The sequence below is a fragment of the Lissotriton vulgaris genome, chromosome 2_1, assembly GCF_964263255.1.
Source record: "Lissotriton vulgaris chromosome 2_1, aLisVul1.2, whole genome shotgun sequence".
In the NCBI taxonomy this organism is placed as follows: Eukaryota; Metazoa; Chordata; class Amphibia; order Caudata; family Salamandridae; genus Lissotriton; species Lissotriton vulgaris.
This window is the reverse complement of record NC_141687.1, coordinates 812,340,214-812,363,961: the sequence shown is the minus strand read 5'-3', so window position 1 is coordinate 812,363,961 and position 23,748 is coordinate 812,340,214. Positions and strand designations below refer to the sequence as shown.

At 44.7% G+C, this 23,748-nt stretch overlaps 1 protein-coding gene across 2 annotated transcripts in view; it reads right to left on the bottom strand.

Annotated features, from left to right (window-relative positions):
* Positions 1–23,748, bottom strand: part of RBM45 (RNA binding motif protein 45) — a 453,234-nt gene that overhangs the window by 405,873 nt on the left and 23,613 nt on the right. For both annotated transcript variants that reach the window (XM_086956199.1, XM_086956200.1), the window contains exon 2: positions 1,589–1,711. In XM_086956199.1, coding sequence (XP_086812325.1) covers positions 1,589–1,711 — 123 coding nt within the window. The remainder of the gene's footprint in view (positions 1–1,588; positions 1,712–23,748) is intronic.

Genomic DNA, 23,748 nt, shown 5'->3' with positions numbered 1-23,748 from the left:
GAAGAATAAGAATTACCCTAGATTACTACTATATTCTGCCTTATCAGCTTAAGTTGGAATCAGGTGGCTAGATGGGTTACAACATTTGTAAAACATTACATAAAGCACAGCTATATTTTCCTCCCGCATGAGCCACCTTTGACGGTCATGAACTATGCTTTAAAGCAGTCAGGAAGGTCATGTCGGTCAAACATTACACAGTGCTATGACACAAAAAATGCTCTTTAAATCGCAGCTAGATTCGAGGACATCCTTGAAGTGATAGAATGGTTTGGAGAGACACTATTGAAAATGTTCGGTCAAGTAACTGAACACATGTCTCTTTGGTGGTGCTATGCAACTTTTCTACAATCCAGGTAGAAGTTGGGCATGGTGATTCAGTTTTTAATGCATTTACTTTAAGGGCTTTTGTTTGACCCAAGGTAACAGGTTTGAATTCCAGGTTGATAAAATCAGAGCCTTTCAAAGATGGCAACAAGAAATGTCGATTATTTTTCAACCATGCCAAGAGATTGCCTCAGGGGTGAATGTGTGCTTTACAAGCACGCTGGTCATGTTATAGTACACATACATAATAGTTTCCAGTGTACACAAAAATACTAATCTTCCATATTTCCATGTAGAATATGGATGATTTTACAAGCCAGAGCAAAATATAAAGTAAATCGAGATTTCTCAGACTCACTCGAAAACATGGAAAAACAGATAATACGTAGCGAACATGTAAATGTTCATTTACAGTTTTTTTTCAAAATAGGTTTGTTTTAAGTGGATAATTGTTTAGGGGTTAATCATTTTTCCTACCCGTTTCCTGCAACTTAAAAAGGGAACAAATGTGACTGAAAGACTTCAGGGACAGACCTTGTATTTCAATATTCTACTGCCAATGTGAGACTAAGTAAAGCACTACAAAGCAAAAGGGTACACATTTCGCTCCAGCACTAAAAAGGAAGTGATAATAGAAGGCAATATGTGAGGTAGTTGTACAAAATCACTGATAGGAACACCACTTAGTTTAAATTCCCAGATCATTTGTAAGTACAGCTTATATAAAAGTGACTATACTATGCTCTATACTGTGTAAGCAGTAAAGTGCCTATTTAATCCCTGATTTTGTGACTTCAATTTGTACAGGGTAGCAGGTGATTGCATTCACTTACTTCTTATGGTGGACTAATACCCAAGTGCAAGCCACAGGTTAGGAAGACACTTCTATCTGTCATAATGTTTTGCACAGTATGATGCGATCAACAACCAGCGTTTTTTTTAAAGCCTATATTTAGCAATTTGCTCTTGTTTTATCCTCACGCAGTTTAATTCAATTTGCAATGATTTTAATTAATCTGCAAAAATAAATTGCTTCTCATTTGTGTTATGAAATTGTGCCAAAACCTTTCGACTAGTCAATTTCCACACAGTACTTAATGATGAAATAAACTGGAGGAAATCAGATTTACTATAGTCTACAGTGCATTTCTCATAAGAATGTGTGTTTAAAGAAACCGACACAAGTGGGAATAATCGAACAAAAACTGCAAGTATCAGTTTCACCTTGTAATTGCATACATAACATTAAATCATCTAGTACCCTGAATCGATCCTTTACATCTTCCTCCGAGTAGGTCTTTGGTATCATAACAAATATTCGTGTGAGTTGTTCATCTTCAACATCTCTGTGGCTCCCAGAAGATCGTGACTGGGCGATAAACACCTTAAAAATAAAGAAGAAAAAGAGTTTGCTTGCAATGTTTGTAGCCTAAATTATTATAACCGAAGCATTCACAGAGCTTAGATCACACCACTGGGAGTGCTGTCTAGTGTGCAATGCACGCAGGGTCTCAAGACAGTATCTACCTGGGGAGACTAAATTGAGCGGAATACTTTGTTCACCTCTATTATGCACCAGTAACCAAGCCGAAAATCAGCAGTACAAAAACAAGATAAACTCTGCCTTTAAGGGCTCCAACAAAATAAACAAGACAATATGCTGCGTTCCCTCCTCAGGCCTCAAATTCCACACAGAGGTAGGTAACATGAATGTCTGAAACAATTAAAATGGTCCATAACTGATTAAAATAGTGTTGTAAAACAAATTAGATATTAAACACACGTGTTCGAGGAAGTGAACAACCCCCTAATTTTTCCAGATGGCGAAGGATGGAGCAGGTGGGCGAACTTCATCATGGCAACAATTGCAGACAAATAAGCATCAGGTTATACAAGGCCGAGCGTTTCTTGAACACCTGATCATCGGGTGGCTCCTGTAAGTCGCACAAGTGAATCAGTTTTAGCTCTTCAGTACTCTTACTTGTCACACTCTACATTCGATTATTAAGTTCATCCTAAATTAAGATCTTGCCTAGGTTTTTTTTTGTTTTTTTATTATTAAACTAATACATTTCCCTGTAGGAATTTCTTAGGCAGCCCTCATTCTCACGGATAATGCGCTGCTGAGTTAATTTCATGGGCGATGAACAATTTTTGGGAATACAACACTATACATTTCATGTCTGTCCTTTCTTTTTCTCAAGGATGCAGTCCCCACTAGTTTATTGTTGCAAGATCTATTCATAGTGGCAGGTAATTTTGTGATCCCTTGGGCAAGGCTACGTTCGGAGAAAACACAAGCTGGTGACAGTCTGGCATACAAAGCCGTTTGGGAAGGTGGCACCTTGCTTTAAGCTACTGCAGATATCTTGCTGTAATATGCAATACATATATATATACACATACAGACACACACACATACATACACATAGCATACAGCCATGACCATATGAAGAGCATGTCACTTTTAAACCACATTGTGAATGTCTACACCCTAAGCACCATATCAGTCTTCGCGATGTGGTCATACAGGAGAGCATTCTCTCACATTTGCTTTTTTCTGCAGTTACCCCTTCTGTTTTTTTACCTCACCCATTTCTTTGTGGTGTCCAGAGGAATCCTTCCTCTCACTTCTTGAGTCCACATTAAGACAAACTCATGGGCCAATATGGCTTTGGCTTTTTCCACTAGACAGAGAATGGTCACTTCCAACAAGAATTTCTGTTTCACTTCTACTCGATTTTCTACTTACATGGGAGCAGTTAATGCATAGATAAAACAATGCTTAAAAGTGCTTTAATTCAATTGTCATAACACAGGGTATGCTAGTGGGGGGCCTGGCTGACCAACCGACCTCATAGGTCGTGGGCCTTCTATTCTTACCCGGGTCATCAATAAGAAATCCTTACATTTTTAAACCTAAATTCATCATTGACCTCCAAGTTACTTCCTTCAAACTTTGTGAAATATTCGGTCCAAGATATGTTCGGTCAAACATAGCTGGTGGTTGAGAAGAGGACCCCAATTCTGCTTACAATCCCAAAGTTGGCTGCAATCTGTAAAACACCATCTCACAAATCTGTAATTAGAAGTTGTCGCTCTCTTAGTCCGTGGTGCCTTCAAGTCCACACAACCTCATTCAGCATGGAGCAAAGGCTTTCAGTCTGGCTTGCGTGCTTCCTCACAAATGTCCTACATTCTAGTCTGACCTCACTCAAGAGCACTGAAAAAACTTCCTGTGGTTACAAGCCAAAATAATGTCCTCCATGCTCCGAAAGAGAGCACTGCCTTTTGATGGTTTACCAGTAACTGATTATCCAGTCTTCAATAGGTGAAGGCCAAACCAATTCTGAACATGGTTATGGACTGCATTAGTTTTCAGTTCAGTTCAATGCTCTATTTCGGCATCATGACATAAAAGAGACACACTAGTGACAGTAAGATATCATTCAGATCATATTAAAATTCCAGTAAAAACGTTAAAAGCAGAGGTGGAGCTACGACAGCAAGCAAGATGGCCGCATAGTCTCCCGGCTCCGCTGACCTCAGTCTTTCGCTCGAAGATCCTGTCATTTATCCTGATATTCCGCCCCATATCCGTGTCTATGAACTAATCTGCAGTCCGATGGAGCAATCCCGAGACTTTTCCGACATTGTGGAGTGGAGTAATGTCGAGGTTTGACTTGAGGCCTAACCCAGTCTGGAAGCCGGGGTCTCGAGTGCTGATCCAGCCGGGTCCTAGTTGAACAACAGCGGACCGGTGAGGGCGGCAGGGTCCGGTCCATGAAACATTCGACATCTTTTTGATTGCTTTGCTGCCGATCTGCTGCCTGGTCTTGTATCGAAGGTGAGGAGACGAGTGACGCCCGAGGCGGTGTGGCGGGGGTCCCTGACCCGGAGGCCTAGCGTTTGCATCGCCGGTGCCTTTGGGTTGGAGACTTGGCGCGCACGAACGCATGCTGACGATCTGTCCCTCACGGTTCATTCCTGCTCCGACTAATCTTCCCCCGGGGAGGGTGACTCTCGGAGGAGATCACTATGCCTGATGTTATGCGAAACCCGGAGGAGCGGGCTAAGTGTGGCCCGTCATTGCGGTTAGTGCTGGCAGCCCTCGAGGCACTTCAGGTGACTATGGAGGCCCAGGTTTGGAAACTGATGTCGGCAGCGGATGGAATTAGAAGATCGGGACCGGACCCTGACTCGTTGCCCGGGACCCGGCGGCCAGCTCTACTCCCGATAGACACCCCAGCGGTGCATTCAGACCCGGTGCATGGAGCTGTGCCTGCCCCTGCAGAAGTGGAACCGATTGAACATGCTGAGATCTGCGTATCCACTATATGGTCGGAATCTTTGGTTTCGCTACCAGCGGAACACTTAACTGCTGTTCCCACTCCGGAAACTTTTGGTCGGAACTGTGAACTGTTTTGGATTGTGTCGCACCCCCTTCCCAGCTGGTCCAACAAGATGGCGGATGGGACAGTGTCTGGCCTTGGAGTCGGGGAGGGGCATCGTTGGAACCGGCCATCTACTTTGGGATTTGCCATCCTTTCTCCATCTAACAGACTATATTTCGGCAACTTCTGTATATTTTGACAATTTGAAGATGGGGCTCTACTTATCGGAGGGAATCAGCAAATTTGATAGACGAGGTCAAGGCTGAGACTGTTTCGGGTTTCACACTGTGGTTTCATCGGTAACGGGATTGCTTTACTAGGTTAACGGAGACCGGGCGGGATTTATAGTTTCCTCCGGTGTAATTTTCTATTGTGTTCTGCTCGATTGTGTCAGCTCTGTGGGGGATTCTTTGTTAAGGCGGTGGGGGGAGACGGGGAATGCGTACGATAAGCCCTCCTCCATTTCTACTTTTAGTGTAGGGGTTTAGTTCTTCTTTATTTCTCTTTGTTCTTTCTATATTTCGGGTTTCAGTTATTTGGGGCGACAGGCACGCTGCTAGGGGGGTAGGCCGTAGTCATCTGCAGGGGTGCAGGGTAGGGGGTTGGGGATTTTTTTTGTTTTGCCTTTATTGTTTCTATGGCCTTTTTTCTCTTTTGTATCTTTCCTTTTGCCTTTTCTTTCCTTTCTTCCTTTTTTGGGTCAGCGTAGTGGGTCCACTCTTGTCAATTATCGAATTTTTCTTATCTGAGCCTATACTTTTCACGGTATTTCAGTATTATTGGGCAGGCGCTTAACTGGTGCGAACTGTGATTGTAGGCTTGTTTATCCTGAATTGTATGCCTTAGCGCCACTGTCCTAAATCGATCTAACTGGGGAACTCCTACTATTTTGCCCGCCCTTTATGCGACTGTGATATTGTATGGCACCGGATCCTTCTTTTTTTTATATTGTAAAATGGAGCCTTTAGAATCCTGTCATTCGCATGGTATGCTTAATAGCCAGTTTTAACCGAATTTGTGGTACTTTCGCTTCCCGGGCTGCCGAGTCGTGTCCTAACTGACTTGCTGTGATGAAACGGATTAGGGGCCGGCCCTGGTGGTTGTAGGCCCATATTTATAACTGGTTGAACTAACAAAGGTTTTCCAAAAAAAAAAAAAAAGTTAAAAGCATGTGATTAGTAAAAGACAGTAAAGCACAACTAATTACCATATTAATATCTTTAAAGATCACATTTTAAAATGATAGAACATAAAATACATTAGCCAGTCTGGGAAAGACTGCTAGAGTAATATTCATAATCCCAACAACCTTGCATGCATTAGCAGATTAGAATGAGGGGCACTCAGCACCATTATCCAAAGGTACTGATACAAGTTTCTTCCTTATGTGCCACATAGCAAACAGGTACAGTGAAACAGTAAATACAATAGGTTTACTAGTATCCGATAGCAAAATTCTCTATACCACTTAGTTTTGAGTGACGTAGAGATTCCTACAAATGGGGATTAACCATGTGGCCCTGGCCCTTCTTATAGATGCGCAAAAAAAGAATGTGTGCTACTGTCTCCTTAAACCCACAATTTGTTTTTGATTTATGCTAGTTATCACTTTTTTTTTTAAACAAACTTTATTTGGGTTTTCATGTTAGCATTGACACTTTCTATGACACGATCTTTGCCAAAGGACACAGTGGACAATTGACCAAAGCATCATCACATATGATACAAGCGTAGTAACTCGGCTGGACATGGGACCCCAACCCCCTTATCCATGATGTAGGAATCACATACACAGCAATCAGCAATTGGTGAGCGTTTCGTCAGATCCCGTATCCTAAAACAGTCCTGTATTTCTGAAACCTCCCCCCACCCACCCCTCCCACCAGGCGTGTCACATACAAATCAGCAGTTAATCTACAGACTGGGGTTACTGCAGGCTAGTTTCACTAACGTAGCTAAAGCAATGCATAAGGGACCAACCCTTAAGGGGCGCCACGTATGCAGTATCTAACAGCACACACGGGTGAACCATCTCATCCAGCTCACCAGGAGAGTCAGCCATAGAATCTTCATCGTTATCACTGTCTGGGGTCTTTAGGAGTACTACCAATGTTTCCCACGCCTTCGCTGCCTCTAATGCCCTCTCACTTCTCGCTCGTTTGGCTAACTGTAGTCTAACTGTACCTTTCCACTCCGCCCACTTGATTAGTTCTGTCTTCCACCTTTTTACGTTTGGGCCCCTCTTTGCTTTCCAATGCATTGTGATATCCCGCTTAGCCAATAATAGCCCCAGATCCGGGCATTTGCTTGTAATCTTATTTTTGGCTGTGTGAGGGAGCCAATGCAAGAGGTTGGGTCCTATATCTGGTTTTAGCTCCCGGTCAGTGATCTTAGTCAATAATGTAACCACATCTACCCAATAGTTCTCCAGATGTGGGCAGTCCCAAAACATATGGCGAAAGTCTGCCCCTTGCCTATTAAGCGTTGACATGCTGCTGTGCTAGTTTCAAAATATTTGTTAATCTTCGCTCGGGTGAGATATGCTCTATCTAAAACATAAAAGTGCATTTCTAGAACTCTTCCACACCCATTCCACAAGATCAGCCCAGGCCTTTTCCAAAATCTCGTCTCCAAAGTCTTCTTCCCATTTTAGCCTCAGCGCAGTTAGAGGACCTAGAATTTCTTACGTCACTTGCTTTATAGACAGGTGACCGCTTTAAAGATTCCTGCCGCCGTCACTATGTATTCACACCCCATCGATGTCTGTGGTTCATTGAGACCCTACCTCCAATGCTTCCGTATAGCTGCAGTGAGTGCTGAATGTAATAAATAGTTCCCTCTGGACAAGTCATAGCGTTCCTGTAAGTCATTAAAGGGAATGATTGTATTGCCCTCATATAAGTCCCCCATAGTGACCAGTCCTCGCTCTCTCCAGGTTGCCAATCCCTGGCAACTACCCCCATGCGACAATGAATGACACATGGCTAGGGGGATTTCAGGTGCATAAGGGTATGTAATCCGTACACGCTTCAGACTCTTATTCCAGCATTATTGTGCTGCTTGAAGGTCTCCCGTTACAATATGAAGTCAGATGAGCAATTTCAAAACAATTTGGGACAGTACTCATAGCGATGGAGCCCCGCCACGGAGCTCCTCCGCTCTTCGAAACCCAGATGCAACTTCCTGCGTAAGTCATTGTAGCGGAGCAGCCAGGTAATAGGCTTCAGAGTCAGGCACTGCCAGACCACCCTCTGATCTTGAGCGCATAAAGACTTCCAGTGCTACTCTCCGCATGCCAGGCCCCCATAAAAACGCTGTGATCATTGTCTTGAGTCGAGTAGAGAATCTCACCGGTATCCAAATTGGTAAGGTCCCAAACTAGTACAGCAGTCTCAGGAGGGTCAACATTTTAAGTAAGGCCACCCGGCAAGCTACTGACACAGGCAGCATCCCCCAAAAATCAAAGTTACCTCTCACTCCCCTAATCGCTCTGCCGATATTGCCCTCCAGTAAATCGCCCTGTGTGTGATAGATCAGAGTTCCTAGATATGTCAAGCATCTATACTTCCACTTCACTCCGTCAGGGTCTTGCGGGCCAGCGTTAACTTCAGTTGTTGGGAATAGGCAGGACTTTTCCCAATTTACCTTGAGGCCTGCTACTCTACTGAGTTCCCGGGGTAAGTTCAGTAAGGGCTTCTCCCGAATCGGCTAAAACAAGTGTAAGTCGTCCGCATAGAGCGCAATACGAGTCTGTCCATGCACATGAAGACCACGATAATGTACGCCTGTCCTAGCCTGAGCCGCAAGTGGCTCCATGGCTAGGGCAAACAAAAGGCCCCACCCCCCCCTTAGTGGGCATCCCTGCCTCGTTCCCCGACCCATATCACAGGTATCAGATCAACCCATCCGTTCTATCCCTTGCAGTGGAATTTTCATTAAACAGGGCCGTCCAAGCTACAAAGGCGCCCCCTAGTCCAAATCTACGCATCACCTGGAACAAATAAGGCCACTCCAGACTGTCAAACGGCTTTTCTATGTCCACTGCGAAAACAGTTGCAACATCTTTCTGACAAGAATCAGCCTCTAAGATCCGTAAGAGGCGCCGCACGTTAATAGCTGTGTTCCTGATTGGGATGAACCCGGTTTGATCCCTGTGCATTAATGCCATGATATAGGGGAGGAGACTGGTAGCTAAAATACGATTCAGGATCTTGTAATCCGTATTAAGCATAGAAAGCAGGCGATAGAAGGATCTATCCCAGGGCAGTTTCCCTGGTTTTAACAGGGGAATAATGATCGCCTCATTTATGCTAGTTATCATGCCATCCATAAAAGAGGGATATAACCTGACAATGTCTGCTTTGAACTGGGTATGTTTCCGCAAGCATGCCAAGACCTCCACACTGACATGGATTGCTGGATACATGACATGCGTTACTTAGCTCTCATTAACGTCTTGTGCAGTTTTGAGTACCTACATAAATGCTAAATGCAAATAAGGTATGTGTGTACACACTCATTATACCATATGAACAGATATGGTGATTAATACATAAATATGTCTATATCTGCAGGTTGCTAGAGGATCTGGGGGACATCAGAAAAGACAGAGATGCAGTTTGAGTAGAGTGCAACACCCAATTAGACATACATATTTGGACAAAAATGTCATTCTTTAGATCAGACATACATGACATCAGATAACTCAAAGAAAGTGAAGAGCTCAGGAAGCATGTCGGATTATTAATGCTCTCCCTCAAATAACAAAAAAACAACAACAACAAAATTTGAATGTGGCAGAACTACTGATGAGGATACATTAATCCACAAAGTACTTCTACCACTATGCCATAGAGCTGTAGCTGAGGTGGGACAGCCATTTGCTTTTGTTTGCTCCTCTGGAGGTATGGGACGCGTGGTGAGGAACAAAAAAATGAGTGCCATGTGCATTCAGACGTTTTCTAATTGTTTTCTGCTTTGAGAACAATGCTTGAATAGTGTTCACATGAAAATGAATTCACACATTTATAAAAATGCAAAATCATACTTAAATCATATTTTGGGGTAAAGTTTGCATGTGGACATAAAACGGAGGATTCAAATAAACAAATGAATATGCTTAGGGATTCATTTAGTGTTTGGTAGAGGGGAAGGACTGCCATAAATTGGTGGTGCTCCTGCCTCTACCCCACCCCCAACCTTCTGACTCATGGTTCCCCCTCTCTATTTAGCGTTTGAGAAGTGCTGAGGATCTAGTGCTGGAACCTTCGCCGCCAGAAATGTCTGAGGTAATTTCCCATCAGGTCATGGTGACATTCTCCCCAACATATTTCGGGCATGGTGGATATCACTAGATTTCCCTACTTGGAACCACCCTGCCTTGAAGCGAGATCCTGTAAAGGAACGCTCATTGCCCCACTTGCACACTAAGCAAACTCATTGCACGTCTGGATCACGGAGTTTATAATTTAAAAAAAATAAAAAGTGTTAGAGTTTAGTCTAGAAAAACAACTAAAATGTTGCCGAGTCGGGTCATCAACAAGCATTTGCAATGCAATAGGTCTCGCATTTGGAAAGTTTGAGCTATTCGTATTGTAAATGACACATTTTGCATTTGTGTTGGTTTTGAAAATAGCGAAATTAATAGCTTTGTCATTTACAATGCCAATAGTTTTAACTTTCGCAAATGTGACACCTATAGCATTTGTAATGCAATATGGGTTGTATTTACGTGACTTACATGTATTGATATTGTAAATAACAATGGCTTTAAAAAAATTTAAATAATTAATACTTAAATAAAAGCTAATGTAATTTATAATATCAATAGCTTAAACTTTTGTGAATAACTTTTGTGAAGATTATGTTCAGTGTATTTTATTGTGACGAAAATCCAAGAACAGAAGTGAAATATTAACATCTTTTTGTTACATTTGTAATACAGCCTGAAACATTGAGAGAACATATTTGAACCAGGTGTTGTTGAATGGTTGCATTGGGACCCCTCTGCTGATTGTGACGACCTGTTTCTGGACCTTGGCGCTTTGTGGAAAGCCTGCGCACCTCTGCACATGAGGATTTGCTTAGCGCCTCGCCGGACCCGCTTTGCTGGTCCCACAGCGCCTTACTGACTCTGGAAGCTGCTGGCTGCTGTGTACACCCTTGTGGGGAGCGCGGGGCAGGCGAGTGTGTCGGCGGGGCTGCGAGCATTGAGGCAGGGACTCCAGCGTCCAGGAGTCCCTGCGCGCCCAATCGGTCACACCTGGGCAGCTCTCCCCGCTGGCCACGCCCAACCGCCTATCTGTCCACGAGGTGGTTGAGGCAGTGTATAAAGGTGATCGGAGCTACCGCTTCGCGGGAGCGCGCCGGGAGAAGCCCGGGACAAGGGCAGGACCGTCCAAGGCCGTCATAGGCCGGAGTAGGCTGGACTGGGCCTACCCTCTTGTTTTGGTTATCAGATCCCTGGTCCAAATCGCTGATATAGCCCCTCATTGATTACCATCAAACACCTGCTGATATGCCGTCTCCGGCAAGGGAGGGTACCCCCATGAAGCAGGGAGGAGTTAAAAATAGGACCTTAGAGAACTACTTTCCCCGGGCTGTGGGGGATGGGGACAAGGAGAGCACCTTAATCCGGCTCAGGGCAGAGCGGAGACGCTCTATAGATAACCTGAAAAACAGACCCCTTGGAGAATATCCCACCACGCCTAGTGAAGAGTCGACCTCAATAGACGATATCCCACTCCTGTTGAGGGATTGTACGAACACCCCACTAGTTCCATCCACGAGTCTAACCCCAGCCATCAGTCCAAGCCCTAGCAGGGTGACTATCGACCTAATTTCTCAACCCCCCCCCCAGCTCCGAAAGCTAGGAAAGCTAAACCTAAGCCAGCCGCCGTACAAGGAGTACATGGGGCCCCCCCCCAAACAAACACAGGAGGAAGTCGAGGGGTGCCCTGGGCAAAAACAAACCCAAAATCCCTCAATCTGAGTTTGGGAGGTCATCAAAACCCTCCATATCGACTGTGAGATTAACAGATGAATTACACCCCAAACCTACTGCACAGGTTGGCTTGGCCCCCGCTCTGACAAAAGACACAGGAAATAATATTGCTAATGTCCCCCTTTCTGTTGCCCCGCTAGGTAACCTGGAATTCCTGCTCAGGTCACTATTACTACCAATTAGCGAGAGTATCAAAAAGGTCGAGATTAGACTTCCCATCCTGGAGGCTACGTTAAGTAGCATGAAAATCCCGGCTGGCCTCCAAGGAAGGTCTCCGGAGCTCATTCCCACTCCAACGGCCCCCCATCAGCCTCCAAATAGTGCAACGAGCTCAGCCCCCCCCCCCCACAGGCTGCGAATGCTGTGGCCCCTTAACAACCCCCGAGGACTAATCCTGTACCAACTAAGTCCCTTAATCCCAATAGGCCCATTCCCCCCGTAGACCCCGTCCCTCTGGCACAGCCTGTAGACAGCGCTGCACCGACACCTCTTATGAAGCTTCCCCCTAGGCCACATAGGCCTAATTTACCCCCAGAGGCAAATGACCTCACTGTAGTTATGGCGGGCGTCCCCCCACTTCAAGTAGGTGAAACTGAGGATTTTTGTTCCCTAAAAAGCAGGGTAATCAAGTGGCTAAACACGAACAGACCACTCCCGGTACACCTAAATAATGAAATTATAATGGTTAGAAGGGTGCCATGGGTGGGGAGAACACATAAATCCATAATAGGGGACTGCATATTGGTGAGCTTCAGGGATGCTAGAACTGGCTCTCACATATGCCAAGGAAAGAATAGATCTCGGGAATCAACCATTCAAACCCTCCAGGTGTCGTCCTTCTTTCCCCCTATCCCTGCTCCTGTACACCCGTTCCAAATCTATGATAACTGGGAGAGGGTTGGTCGGAGGGGGAGACATCACGAATTTAACCCCAGGCCACTATTCAGCCGCCTAGAGCCATCCTTTCACACTTTTAACCGGTTTAACTGTCTGAATGGTCTGGAGGGGGTGGATTGACAAACGGATACTGTCCCCCTGGGAGACGGGGAAAAAGGAGTTTTGGCAGAGGAGACGGAGGAGCAAAGTCTCCTGGCACAGCAAACTCCACCGAGTTGTGTCGGGAAGTCTGTGCTAGATGGACCCAGGATTATAGATACTGAATGTACAGGAGGCGGACATGGGCTGGACACACAAGAGTCAGAGTGTGAGACACAAACGGGGCCCCATGGGGGACTAGAGCAGAGTGGTGAGGCACTGAGAATGATCTCTTGGAATACAGCAGGTTTGGCAGGCAAATTCAACAATAAAGAGTGGCTTGATTACATTAGAAAATTCCATGTAATCTGCATGCAGGAGACATGGGCCCCGGAGAACAACTATCACTTACAGGGGTATAAGTGTTTCTTTGTACCCGCGCAAAAATCAAGATCAGGGAGAGCCATGGGTGGACTATCTATTTACATAGATTTAGACCTTCGGGTAGTTGGTCTTCCCCAGATTGGAACTCATGGGATTCAGGCAGTCCGGTTCTCCGGGAAGGGGCTAAGATTTACAGTTTTTAACATCTATAACAACAAGATAGCGGGAAACCATACCTCACTAGTAGCTGAACTGGATTATAGGTTGGGTCAGGAAATAACTGTCCAGAAAAAGGGGCAGTCTTATGCGCTGCTGGTCCTGGGAGACTTTAATTGCCACCTTTGTCCGGCATTGGTCCAAACAAATACAGACTGGTCCCAATGCCCCATGGAGAAGGGGCCGCACTTTTCCCATACGCCGACAGGGTCAGCTCTCAGTATGCTCCGGCTCAAGTATGATCTTGAGCATACTATTAACATGATAGGCACACAGAAGGATGGCACACTCCCACCCACATTCAAGGGCAGAGGATACTCATCCGTCATAGACTACATCCTGGTCTCAAGATCCCTGCTAAATAAGATAACTAGTGTAGGGATTGAATGGAGCAGTTTCAGCGACCATAACCCACTTGTTTTGGAGCTGATGTATAGGGCGGGTTCAAGAAGTAGAGACCATCGCACAATCACGGAGAGGGTAACAGATCAAGGCAGGAGATTAAAGTGGTCTAAAATAGATGGGGAAAAGTTTTATAAGGCCCTGGTGGACACGGGCAAATCTGCCATTAATGACTGTTTAGACACAGAAGTCCACGGATCAAGGTTACTGGAAGCATTCGATCAGATTGCTAACCTGATCGATGGCCTACTTAAAACTAGTGCGCCCACAAGGAACCACAGTAACCCTCGATGGTTTGATAAAGATTGCTCCAAAGCACTGAGGGAGCTGAAAAGCTGCCTTAAATCTAAACCAAGGGACCCCCAAAAAATTAAGGCGTGTAGGGAAAAATATAAAAAGAGACCAAGAGGAGGAAACTCGCTCTGCAGGCAGAAGCGTGGGCGGAACTAAGAGAAGCAAGGGAAAGAAAGGATCTAGCGGGTTTCTGGAGAATTATCAATAAACCAACTTTCCAGGAAAACGACACCCCGGAGATAGGGTCTAATATCCTTCCAGAACAGTGGGTCTCCCATTATAGGGGTCTGTATAACCATGAGCCCGGTACTCCTGTAGAGCTACCTGTAACTCCAACTCAGGCTTCATCGGTTGTATTTACTATTAAGGAGATCACTGCTGGGATAGAGGGTCTGACTAAAAACAAAGCCCCGGGCCCTGACGGAATTCCCCCCGACCTGTTTCTGAGCAGCATAGAACTCTGGGCCCCTCTAATTACCAGGGTCATAAACACTGCAATTACCTGTGGTATGCCACCGTCCTGGTCCAAAGCGATAATTGTGCCGATTTGTAAGAAGGGCAATAGGGACAATCCCAAGTGCTATCGCCCTATCTCCCTGATTGACGTATCGGCTAAACTTCTGGGTAGGGCGATCCTCAACAGACTGTCCGAGTGGACCGAAGAAAATAACACCTTCTCGGACACTCAATATGGATTTAGGACAGGGAGGTCCACTAGCGATCAATGCCTGAACCTTTATATGCTGACTGCCAAATACACCTTGGCCAGCGATGAATCGATCTATTTGGGATTCATGGATTTGGCAGCGGCATTTGATCACGTCAACAGGGAGAAACTGTGGGACATGATGTCCAGTATGGGGATTGAGAGTGGCTTAATTAATATACTGAGGGAACTGCATAGCGACACCACGGCTAAGGTTCGATTTAACAGGGAGGGGGGACTGACCGACTCTTTTCCCTGTATGAGTGGAGTCCGGCAAGGCTGCATTCTCGCCCCTTTTTTGTTCTCCCTTTACATTAACAATTTGGAGCAGTTTCTGTTAGGTCTAAAGTCAGATTGCCCAAGGGCGGGGTTGCGTCATATTCCTGTTTTGCTTTATGCAGATGACGCGGTCCTGATTGCACGCACACACAGGAGCTTACAAATCTTGATCGACGGATTTGTTAAGTTCATGGGTGCCCTAGACCTCTCTGTTAACCTGGGTAAATCGTATGTGCTCCTGGCTGGTAAAAAAACTTCCTCTAAATTCACATACACAATAGGAAGCCACATAGTAGAAGAGGTCAAAACGTTTCCTTATCTTGGTGTAACCTTTGATGGCGCCTTACAGTTTAATTCCCTGGTGGAGGAGCGCGGTAGTAAAATGATTGCCTCTAACGGGGCAATAGCTAGCTACGGCAGGAGGCTAGGTAGATGGAGCCCGGAACAGGTGATGAACTTGTACAGCTCCGTATCATGCTCCAAAGTAATCTACGGGGCAGATGTATGGGGCTTTGCTAACACCACAAGAATTCAACGGGAAGAAAACAAATATCTGAAATCCATCCTGAAGGCACCCCCAAGTACTGCTGGATTTGTTGCACACAGGGAATTAGGGAGGCCATACCTAGATGGATTTGGTAAAACTCAGGCCAATTGTGGCCTGGTTAAAAATCTGGGTCAATCCTGATGCGTCCCTTAGCAGAGAAATCTTATCGGACTGTTTGGAGAGGGTTAAATGCATGCGTATTCCCTGGCTCAATTACGCAAAGAACACCCTAGAGGAACTAGGCTTTGGGAATCTCTTCACTAACCCCGCAACAATTGTAGCCCAGCACAAGATGCAAGTAGGGAAAACTTTCCTGGAGCGGAAAAGCCAATGCAGAGCTGAGGCCGAAGGGCTTAAAAAGACAGTGAGGGCCCACAACCTGGTGAAGAGCGTGGACGGTATGGAGCCATATTTGTACCTTATGCATAACGCACAGGATAGATTCTTGATGTGTCGTTTCAGACTGAACTTACTCCCATTTATGTTGGCATCACCAGCAGGATTTGCAACACCAATTGAGCAGAAGGGACCCTGCGGATGCGACAATAGGTCTCCGCAGTATTCGCTTCACTTTGTTTTACTCTGTCCTTTTTTTACAATGCCTAGGCGCAGATTTCTTGTAAATGTCTTAAAAAAAGCCAAACTGGAACACGCCAGGGAGGCATTAGTCTTTTTACAAAAAGCATCGGACCCCTTAACTTTGTGTTGTAGAATGAATTTTATTAAGGTAGCGGTCCGTTTAAGGCTAACTAGGGGAGATGAATGAAATGTTTTTGATTTTATATTTTTAAAAGTGTTACATTTTTCCTTCCTGCCTGTGTTTCATGTTAACACTAATACTTTGTATAAGGATCTTGAAAATGTTTAATGACTTTTTATTCATGTAAATATGTGTGTGCTTTTATGGTGTTTTTTAATCACTGAATAAAGATTCTTTGAATTGAATTGAATGGTTGCACAGATTGATGCTGTGGTGGCGCTGAGTGATGTTGTGATGGCGAACGAGTGATGCTGTGGTAGCACAAAGTGATGTTCTGGTGCCCCCGAGTGATGTTGGAGTGATGCTGTATGCTATGCTATGTTATGTTTTGCTACCTTTTGTTTTGTTATTCTATGCTTTGCTATCCTATGCTTTGATTTGTTATGCTGTGTTTTGTTGTGGTGTTTTATTATGCTATGCTGTTTTGTTGTGGTGTTTTATTATGCTATGCTGTTTTGTTGTGGTGTTTTATTATGCTATGCTGTTTTGGTGTGTTTTATTATGCTATGCTGTTTTGGTGCGTTTTATTATGCTATTCTTGGTTTTGCTATGCTATGTTTTGCTATGCTAAGCGTTGTTTTACTATGCTATGTTTTGCTATGCTAAGCTTTGTTTTGCTTTGTTGTTTTGCTATGCTATGTTTTGCTATGCTAAGCTTTGTTTTGCTATGCTTTGTTTTGCTATGCTAAGCTTTGTTTTGCTTTGTTTTGCTATGCTATGTTTTGCTATGCTAAGCTTTGTTTTGCTTTGTAGTTTTGTTATGTTTTGTTGTGCTGTGCTATGCTAAGCTTTGTTTTGCATTGTAGTTTTGTTTTGTTGTGCTGTGCTAAGCTTTGTAGTTTTGTTATGTTTTGTTGTGCTGTGCTATGCTATGCTTTGTTGTGCTATGCTTAGTTGTGCTATGCTGTGCTATGCTATGCTGTGCTATGCTATGCTGTGCTATGCTATGCTGTGCTATGCTTAGTTGTGCTATGCTTAGTTGTGCTATGCTTAGTTGTGCTATGCTTAGTTGTGCTATGCTTAGTTGTGCTATGCTTAGTTGTGCTATGCTTAGTTGTTTTGCTATGCTATGTTTTGCTATGCTAAGCTTTGTTTTGCTTTGTTGTTTTGCTATGCTAAGCTTTGTTTTGCTTTGTTTTGCTATGCTATGTTTTGCTATGCTAAGCTTTGTTGTTTTGCTATGCTATGTTTTGCTATGCTAAGCTTTGTTTTGCTTTGTAGTTTTGTTATGTTTCGTTGTGCTGTGCTATGCTAAGCTTTGCTGTGTTTTGTTGTGCTGTGCTATGCTTAGTTGTGCTATGTTTTGTTGTGCTGTGCTATGCTTAGTTGTGCTATGTTTTGTTGTGTTGTGCTATGCTTTGTTGTGCTATGCTTTGTTGTGCTATGCTTTGTTGTGCTATGCTTTGTGGTGCAGGGTGAGAGGGTGAGGGGGTGTGAGAGGGTGAGGGAGGGTGAGGGGGTGTGAGAGGGTGAGGGGGGTGTGAGAGGGTGAGGGGGGTGTGAGAGGGTGAGGGGGGTGTGAGAGGGTGAGGGGGGTGTGAGAGGGTGAGGGGGGTGTGAGAGGGTGAGGGGGGTGTGAGAGGGTGAGGAGGTGTGAGAGGGTGAGGAGGTGTGAGAGGGTGAGGGGGTGTGAGAGGGTGAGGGGGTGTGAGAGGGTGAGGGGGTGTGAGAGGGTGAGGGGGTGTGAGAGGGTGAGGGGGTGTGAGAGGGTGAGGGGTTGTGTGAGGGTGAGGGGTGTGTGAGAGGGTGAGGGGTGTGTGACGGGGAGAGGGGGTTTGAGGGGGTGTGTGAGGGAGGTTGTGAGGGAGGGTAGGGGTGTGAGGGGGTGTGAGGGTGAGGGGGTGTGAGGGTGAGGGAGTGTGAGGGTGAGGGAGTGTGAGGGTGAGGGAGTGTGAGGGTGAGGGGGTGTGAGGGTGAGGGGGTGTGAGGGTGAGAGAGGGTGAGGGGGTGTGAGAGGGTGAGGGGGTGTGAGAGGGTGAGGGGGTGTGAGAGGGTGAGGGGTTGTGAGAGGGTGAGGGGTTGTGAGAGGGTGAGGGGTTGTGAGAGGGTGAGGGGTTGTGAGAGGGTGAGGGGTTGTGAGAGGGTGAGGGGTTGTGAGAGGGTGAGGGAGGGGTGCAAGGGTGTGGGGAGTGAGGGTGTGTGTGGGTGAGGTGTGAGGGTGTGTGAGGTGTGAGGGTGTGTGAGGTGGGGGTGTGGGGTGGTGAGGGTGTAGGGGTGAGAGGGTGAGGGGGGTGAGGAGAGGTGAGGGGGTGTGATGGCGAGGGGGTGTGATGGCGAGGGGGTGTGATGGCGAGGGGGTGTGATGGCGAGGGGGTGTGAGGGTGAGGGGGTGTGAGGGTGAGGGGGTGTGAGGGTGAGGGGGTGTGAGGGTGAGTGAGGGGGTGTGAGGGTGAGTGAGGGGGTGTGAGGGTGAGTGAGGGTGAGTGAGGGGGTGTGAGGGTGAGGTGAGGGGGTGTGAGGGGGTGTGAGGGTGAGGGGGTGTGAGGGTGAGGGGGTGTGAGGGTGAGGGGGTGTGAGGGTGACAGGGGGTGTGAGGGTGACAGGGGGTGTGAGGGTGACAGGGGGTGTGAGGGTGGGGGGTGACAGGGGGTGTGAGGGTGGGGGTGAGGGAGGGTGAGGGGGGTGTGAGGGTGGGGTGTGAGGGTGGGGGGTGAGGGAGGGTGAGGGGGGTGTGAGGGTAAGAGGGTGTGAGAGGGTGTGTGAGGGTGAGAGGGTGTGTGAGGGGGGGAGCGGGGGTGTGAGGGGGAGAGGGGGTGTGAGGGGGAGAGGGGGTGTGAGGGGGAGAGGGGGTGTGAGGGGGAGAGGGGGTGTGAGGGAGGGTGTGCTGGAGAGTAGGGGTGTGAGAGGGTGAGGGAGGGTGAGGGTGAGAGGGTAGAGGGGTGTGAGGGTAAGAGGGGGTGTGAGGGTGAGAGGGTGTGTGAGGGTGAGGGAGGGTGAGGGTGTGTGAGGGTGTGTGAGGGTGAGAGGGGGTGAGAGGGTGTGTGAGGGTGAGAGGGTGTGTGAGGGTGAGGAGGTGTGAAGGCGAGGGTCCGAAGTAAATGGTGGCAGAGCAGACATAAGACAGAGAGAAGAGACTGGTGGTGACTGCGATGGTCAGTTTCAGAATCAGGAGCGGCAGAGTCAGCAAAGTCTGCGAGGGATCAACATGTCTAGAGGCAAAGCATAGTGGATGTAGCATTGCAGCTAGCAAGTCAAGTGTTTTCAAGCTGAGTGTCCCTAGAGAGATGGCAACCCAGCAACAGCATTTGAGGAGCAAGGCTACTGTAAACAAGCACGGTAGGCTTTCACTTTCGTCCAGAAAAAAAAAACGAGAAAGGTGCAGAGAACACTGCTTCCCCACGAAATGGATGCAGGAAAACCCAAGCTCTCTGCATTGCTGTGGCGGGGGAAGGGGGAGCGGGAGCGCATTCCTTTGAAGTCTGATGCCAAGGCTCAGACAAATGGTGGAGTGCGATTTGCAAGCGGGGGGAGCGGCAGCCCTTGAAGTCTGATGCTGAGGCACAGACAAATGGTGGTGTGTGAAGTGGCTGGCTCTGTGCACGCGAATAGCTCACATGAACTGTACGTGATCCAAAGGCTAGGTAGACTTTTCTTTTCCCCTTACTATAATCTCGTCTATTTATCCCTGCGGGGTAGAATAGGAGAGACCTAAAAATGGCACCCACTTGGCAAAGCTTCACTACCAACACTTGAAGGTTCCCCAGAAGAGGGGCAATTTTCCGCCAGGTAAACAGAAGCCATGGCCTCTGCCGACCTGGCTGTCCTTCCCCAATAATTTAAATGACACCCATAGACTTTTCTTATGTTTTCCAAGAGGTTTCTTTAATGGGATTTTACTTCTTTATACAGAAAAGCAGTTTGCGTCAGGTTGAACACTTGATCATTTGGTGTTCACCAAATACACCACCCATTTCGGTACACCCCTATGGGGTAAATGGATACATGTTTCCAGTATGCAAGAATAATCTAATTCATTTAATCTCTTATTTCTCTTTAAAGAAAAGAGAAAAAATATATATATGAAAAGCAATAAAATATCCTTTATGTTTTTAGAAACTACATCAACATACCTTAGGTCACAAAATAGTTCCTTATAGCTATCATGCACCACACCAAATATCGCTTAAAATGTTTTCAGCAAACAATACGATTGCAAACCAAATTAATCTGAAAATGACTTGAAAGGACAGGTTTGCTGTAAAAAGGCAAGTGCCCATTTTCAACCCTAAAATATTTTGTAGTTGCATTAGGTAAAGATGTGTATGAGTGGGCAGAATGGGAAGGGCATAGGGTCACATTACTAAGTGTGTGTGTATATATATCTGTAGTGTAGATGAGGAATGCAATGAACAACAAAAGGAATGTAAAGATAGATTTCTAAATAGAGGATATAGTTCTGATCTGATTGAGACCGCTATTAATAAATTAAAATCATTGTGCAGACAGGATCTGCTGAAATACAGGGACAGAGAGCACTAAAGATGGACATGTAAGGCTTATTCTCAATTTCTCCAGGCAGGAAAAACAGATTAGGGGAATAGTGAGAAAAAAATGGCCTATCATAAGAAGTGACCCAGTAACTGGGGGGTCTTTGCCCATCAACCCATCAGTCACTTTTAGAAAAACAAATAGTATGGGAGAATCACTTGTTAGGAGCAGTATAGAAGCCAAACTGAAAAGCTCCTGGCTAAAAGCAAGAAAGGGGTTCTTCAAATGCCCTGTCTGTAAAGCATGCCAGTATGGAGTGAACACTACCTGCTATACAACGGCATTTGATCCAGCAGTTGGCAAAATTAATTTGCACTTAACGAGCAAATCTGATTTTGCAGTATATGTGCTTACCTGCAGTTGTAATCTGAAATACGTGGGTAGCACCAAGTTACCAGCACATAAGAGAATTTTACAGCATATTCGTGCCATTTGCAACAATGATGAGAGCTATCCAGTCGCACGGCACTTCAAGCTCCATCACAACAGCGATCCTAAACATCTTAAGTATTTTGTCATTGATGCTGTATTACCACTTAAAAGGGGTGGGGATAGGGAATCCAGATTGAGGAGTCTAGAAACAACATATATTCTGAGATTCTACTCTAAACACCTGAATGGATTGAATAATAGCGAAGACCTATACACCCGCTTATGAGCAAGGCTTATTACTGTTTTTTAACATATATACAATGCACAATTTTATTTATATAGAGTATAACTGTGGTAATAGGTACATTGTAAGATCGGATTTACTGAATTTGAGCTCTAGCCTGAGGGTACTAATTGAATATATGAAATTGAAACGTTCACTATCGCCACCTTCCAAGATTCTTTTAAAATTGGGAAATGGATTTTAGGATGACGTTATTTATATATTTATTATATTAGGATTGGTTTTAGAAATCATTTAATAGAATATATATATATATATATATATATATATATATATATATATATATATATAACCTACTGGCGGTCGCCAGTAGGTATATATAGTTAGGATTTTTTTTCTATGGGATTTTTGAAAATTCTATGTCGAATAACTTTGGCGTTTGTGGACGGAATTGGCTGAATTTTTCAGGAAAATGGCACATTTTGTTTCGGAGCAGCCCTTGAAAATTTGGGGGGGTTTCATCAAGGGGGGGCTGAGAAAAAAGGGGGGGTCCCAAAACGCGTTTTTCCCATTCATTTTTCCATAGGGCGGTTGGAATCACTTTTAGCTCGAACGGCTGAATGGATTTACACGAAACTTGGCAAAATTGTAGATATGGTTTGCCCAACGTGCCTTTGCTATGTCTTAAAATATGTGCTCCAGTGGATTTTGAGAAATTAACGTTTTAAAAAACAGATACATCTGTGACAGCGTCCCGGTTCGCGTACCTGACGTGTAACGGAACTTCGCTAGGAGAAGCGGATTGGCTCCCCGGTGACTGAACATTCTAAACAGTCCGGAGTGGCCGCCATCTTGTGTCTCGGTAGGAGTGGCAAAAACAAAGGGGGAAATGAGCATAAGGGGGCAGAGTACATCCTCCCTGACCCCCTAGGTTTGATGAGGGGGCTTTAAAAGGGCCCTGCGGGAAAAAAAAAAAAAAGAATTTTTATTATCGTTTTTTTTTTGCGGGGGGAGCGCTCGGTACGGGGACCGGGAAGCGGTCCGGGAAGCGTAATATAGGGAAAATAGAATGAAAGAATGTTCAAATAATGTATGTATATTGATTGTTCTTTTTGTTGTATTTTTTTTTTTTATTTAAGTACCAACATGTAGGTACCAATGCAGAGTCTAAAAATAAAAATACACCGTTTCCTTTGTAGATATCTTGCATGTTGTTTCAGAAGTTATTGTGGTATATGGAATTCACAGCGTAGTCTGTCAGGAAAGCAGAAACACCATGGAGGCAGGAGATGATAAAGAGATGTTAAATACACATTGGAGATAATATAGTGGGAGAAAGGAAGTAACTATGAGCAAACTTACTATGTAACACAAAAAAGTTGCACAGTATATTTAAAGTCTGATTTTACATTATAATCAATTTGGTACTAGTTTAAAAAATACATATAAAAATGAATAATGTCTCAAACTATTTTTGAATTATTAAATATAAATTTATTTCTCTGATTAGTTTTCAAAATTTAAAAGAACCTCTAATAATTGATTGTCAGAAATGTTCTCATTTTCAATCAGGTAATCTACCGATTGTACACATTGCAGAAGTTCAAAGTCCCGTGATTCACCAAAGAATTCAGAGTCATTGGGTTCAATTTCTGTATCTTTGTTGCTTTCCAGAACAATTTTGATGGTATTTTTTTGCTCTCCTTCCATTTTTGTGCTGTAAATTGAATTTACAAAAAATATAACAGTACAGATAGGGCACTGTTGAGTTTAAGTACAGACAGGTAGTTTGGTTTTTTTAAACAGTGATTTTATCTTTGGGCAGTGTATGGTATCAGACTGGAAGTAGAAATATAAAAAATGTATGTGATAAAGCCTAAGTAAATTCTTAATTATACAAGACAAGCCTAACTCCATCCATAACTAAAACAGAGATGTCTATCTTATTCTATAACTATTACAGAGGGATAGTATATAACTATCAGAAAATGTTTTCCTAATTAACTTAAAGTGCAGAACATACTTTAGTTTTTAAAATAACATCTTACCTTTCAAAAAGAAGTTTAAGTTCTCAGTTGAAATGTACTTGATATGTACTTCAGGAAGTAGTAGTCAAAATGGCTGTGTTTCTCTCTTTCTTTATATATATTCAGGTACATAACCAATCAAATGTCATGAAATAATAGAAGATATTGAAAGCAGCATTTTAATTGGTTGTCAATTCTAACACTTCATAAGTGTTTTTGTTAGGTAATTTACCTCAGGATATTTAGTCAGGCTTACAGCATAATTTTCTCAATGGAATTCCATCAAATTTGGGTAAATGGTAGGGACTGCTATGTAGTAGGGCCTATAAA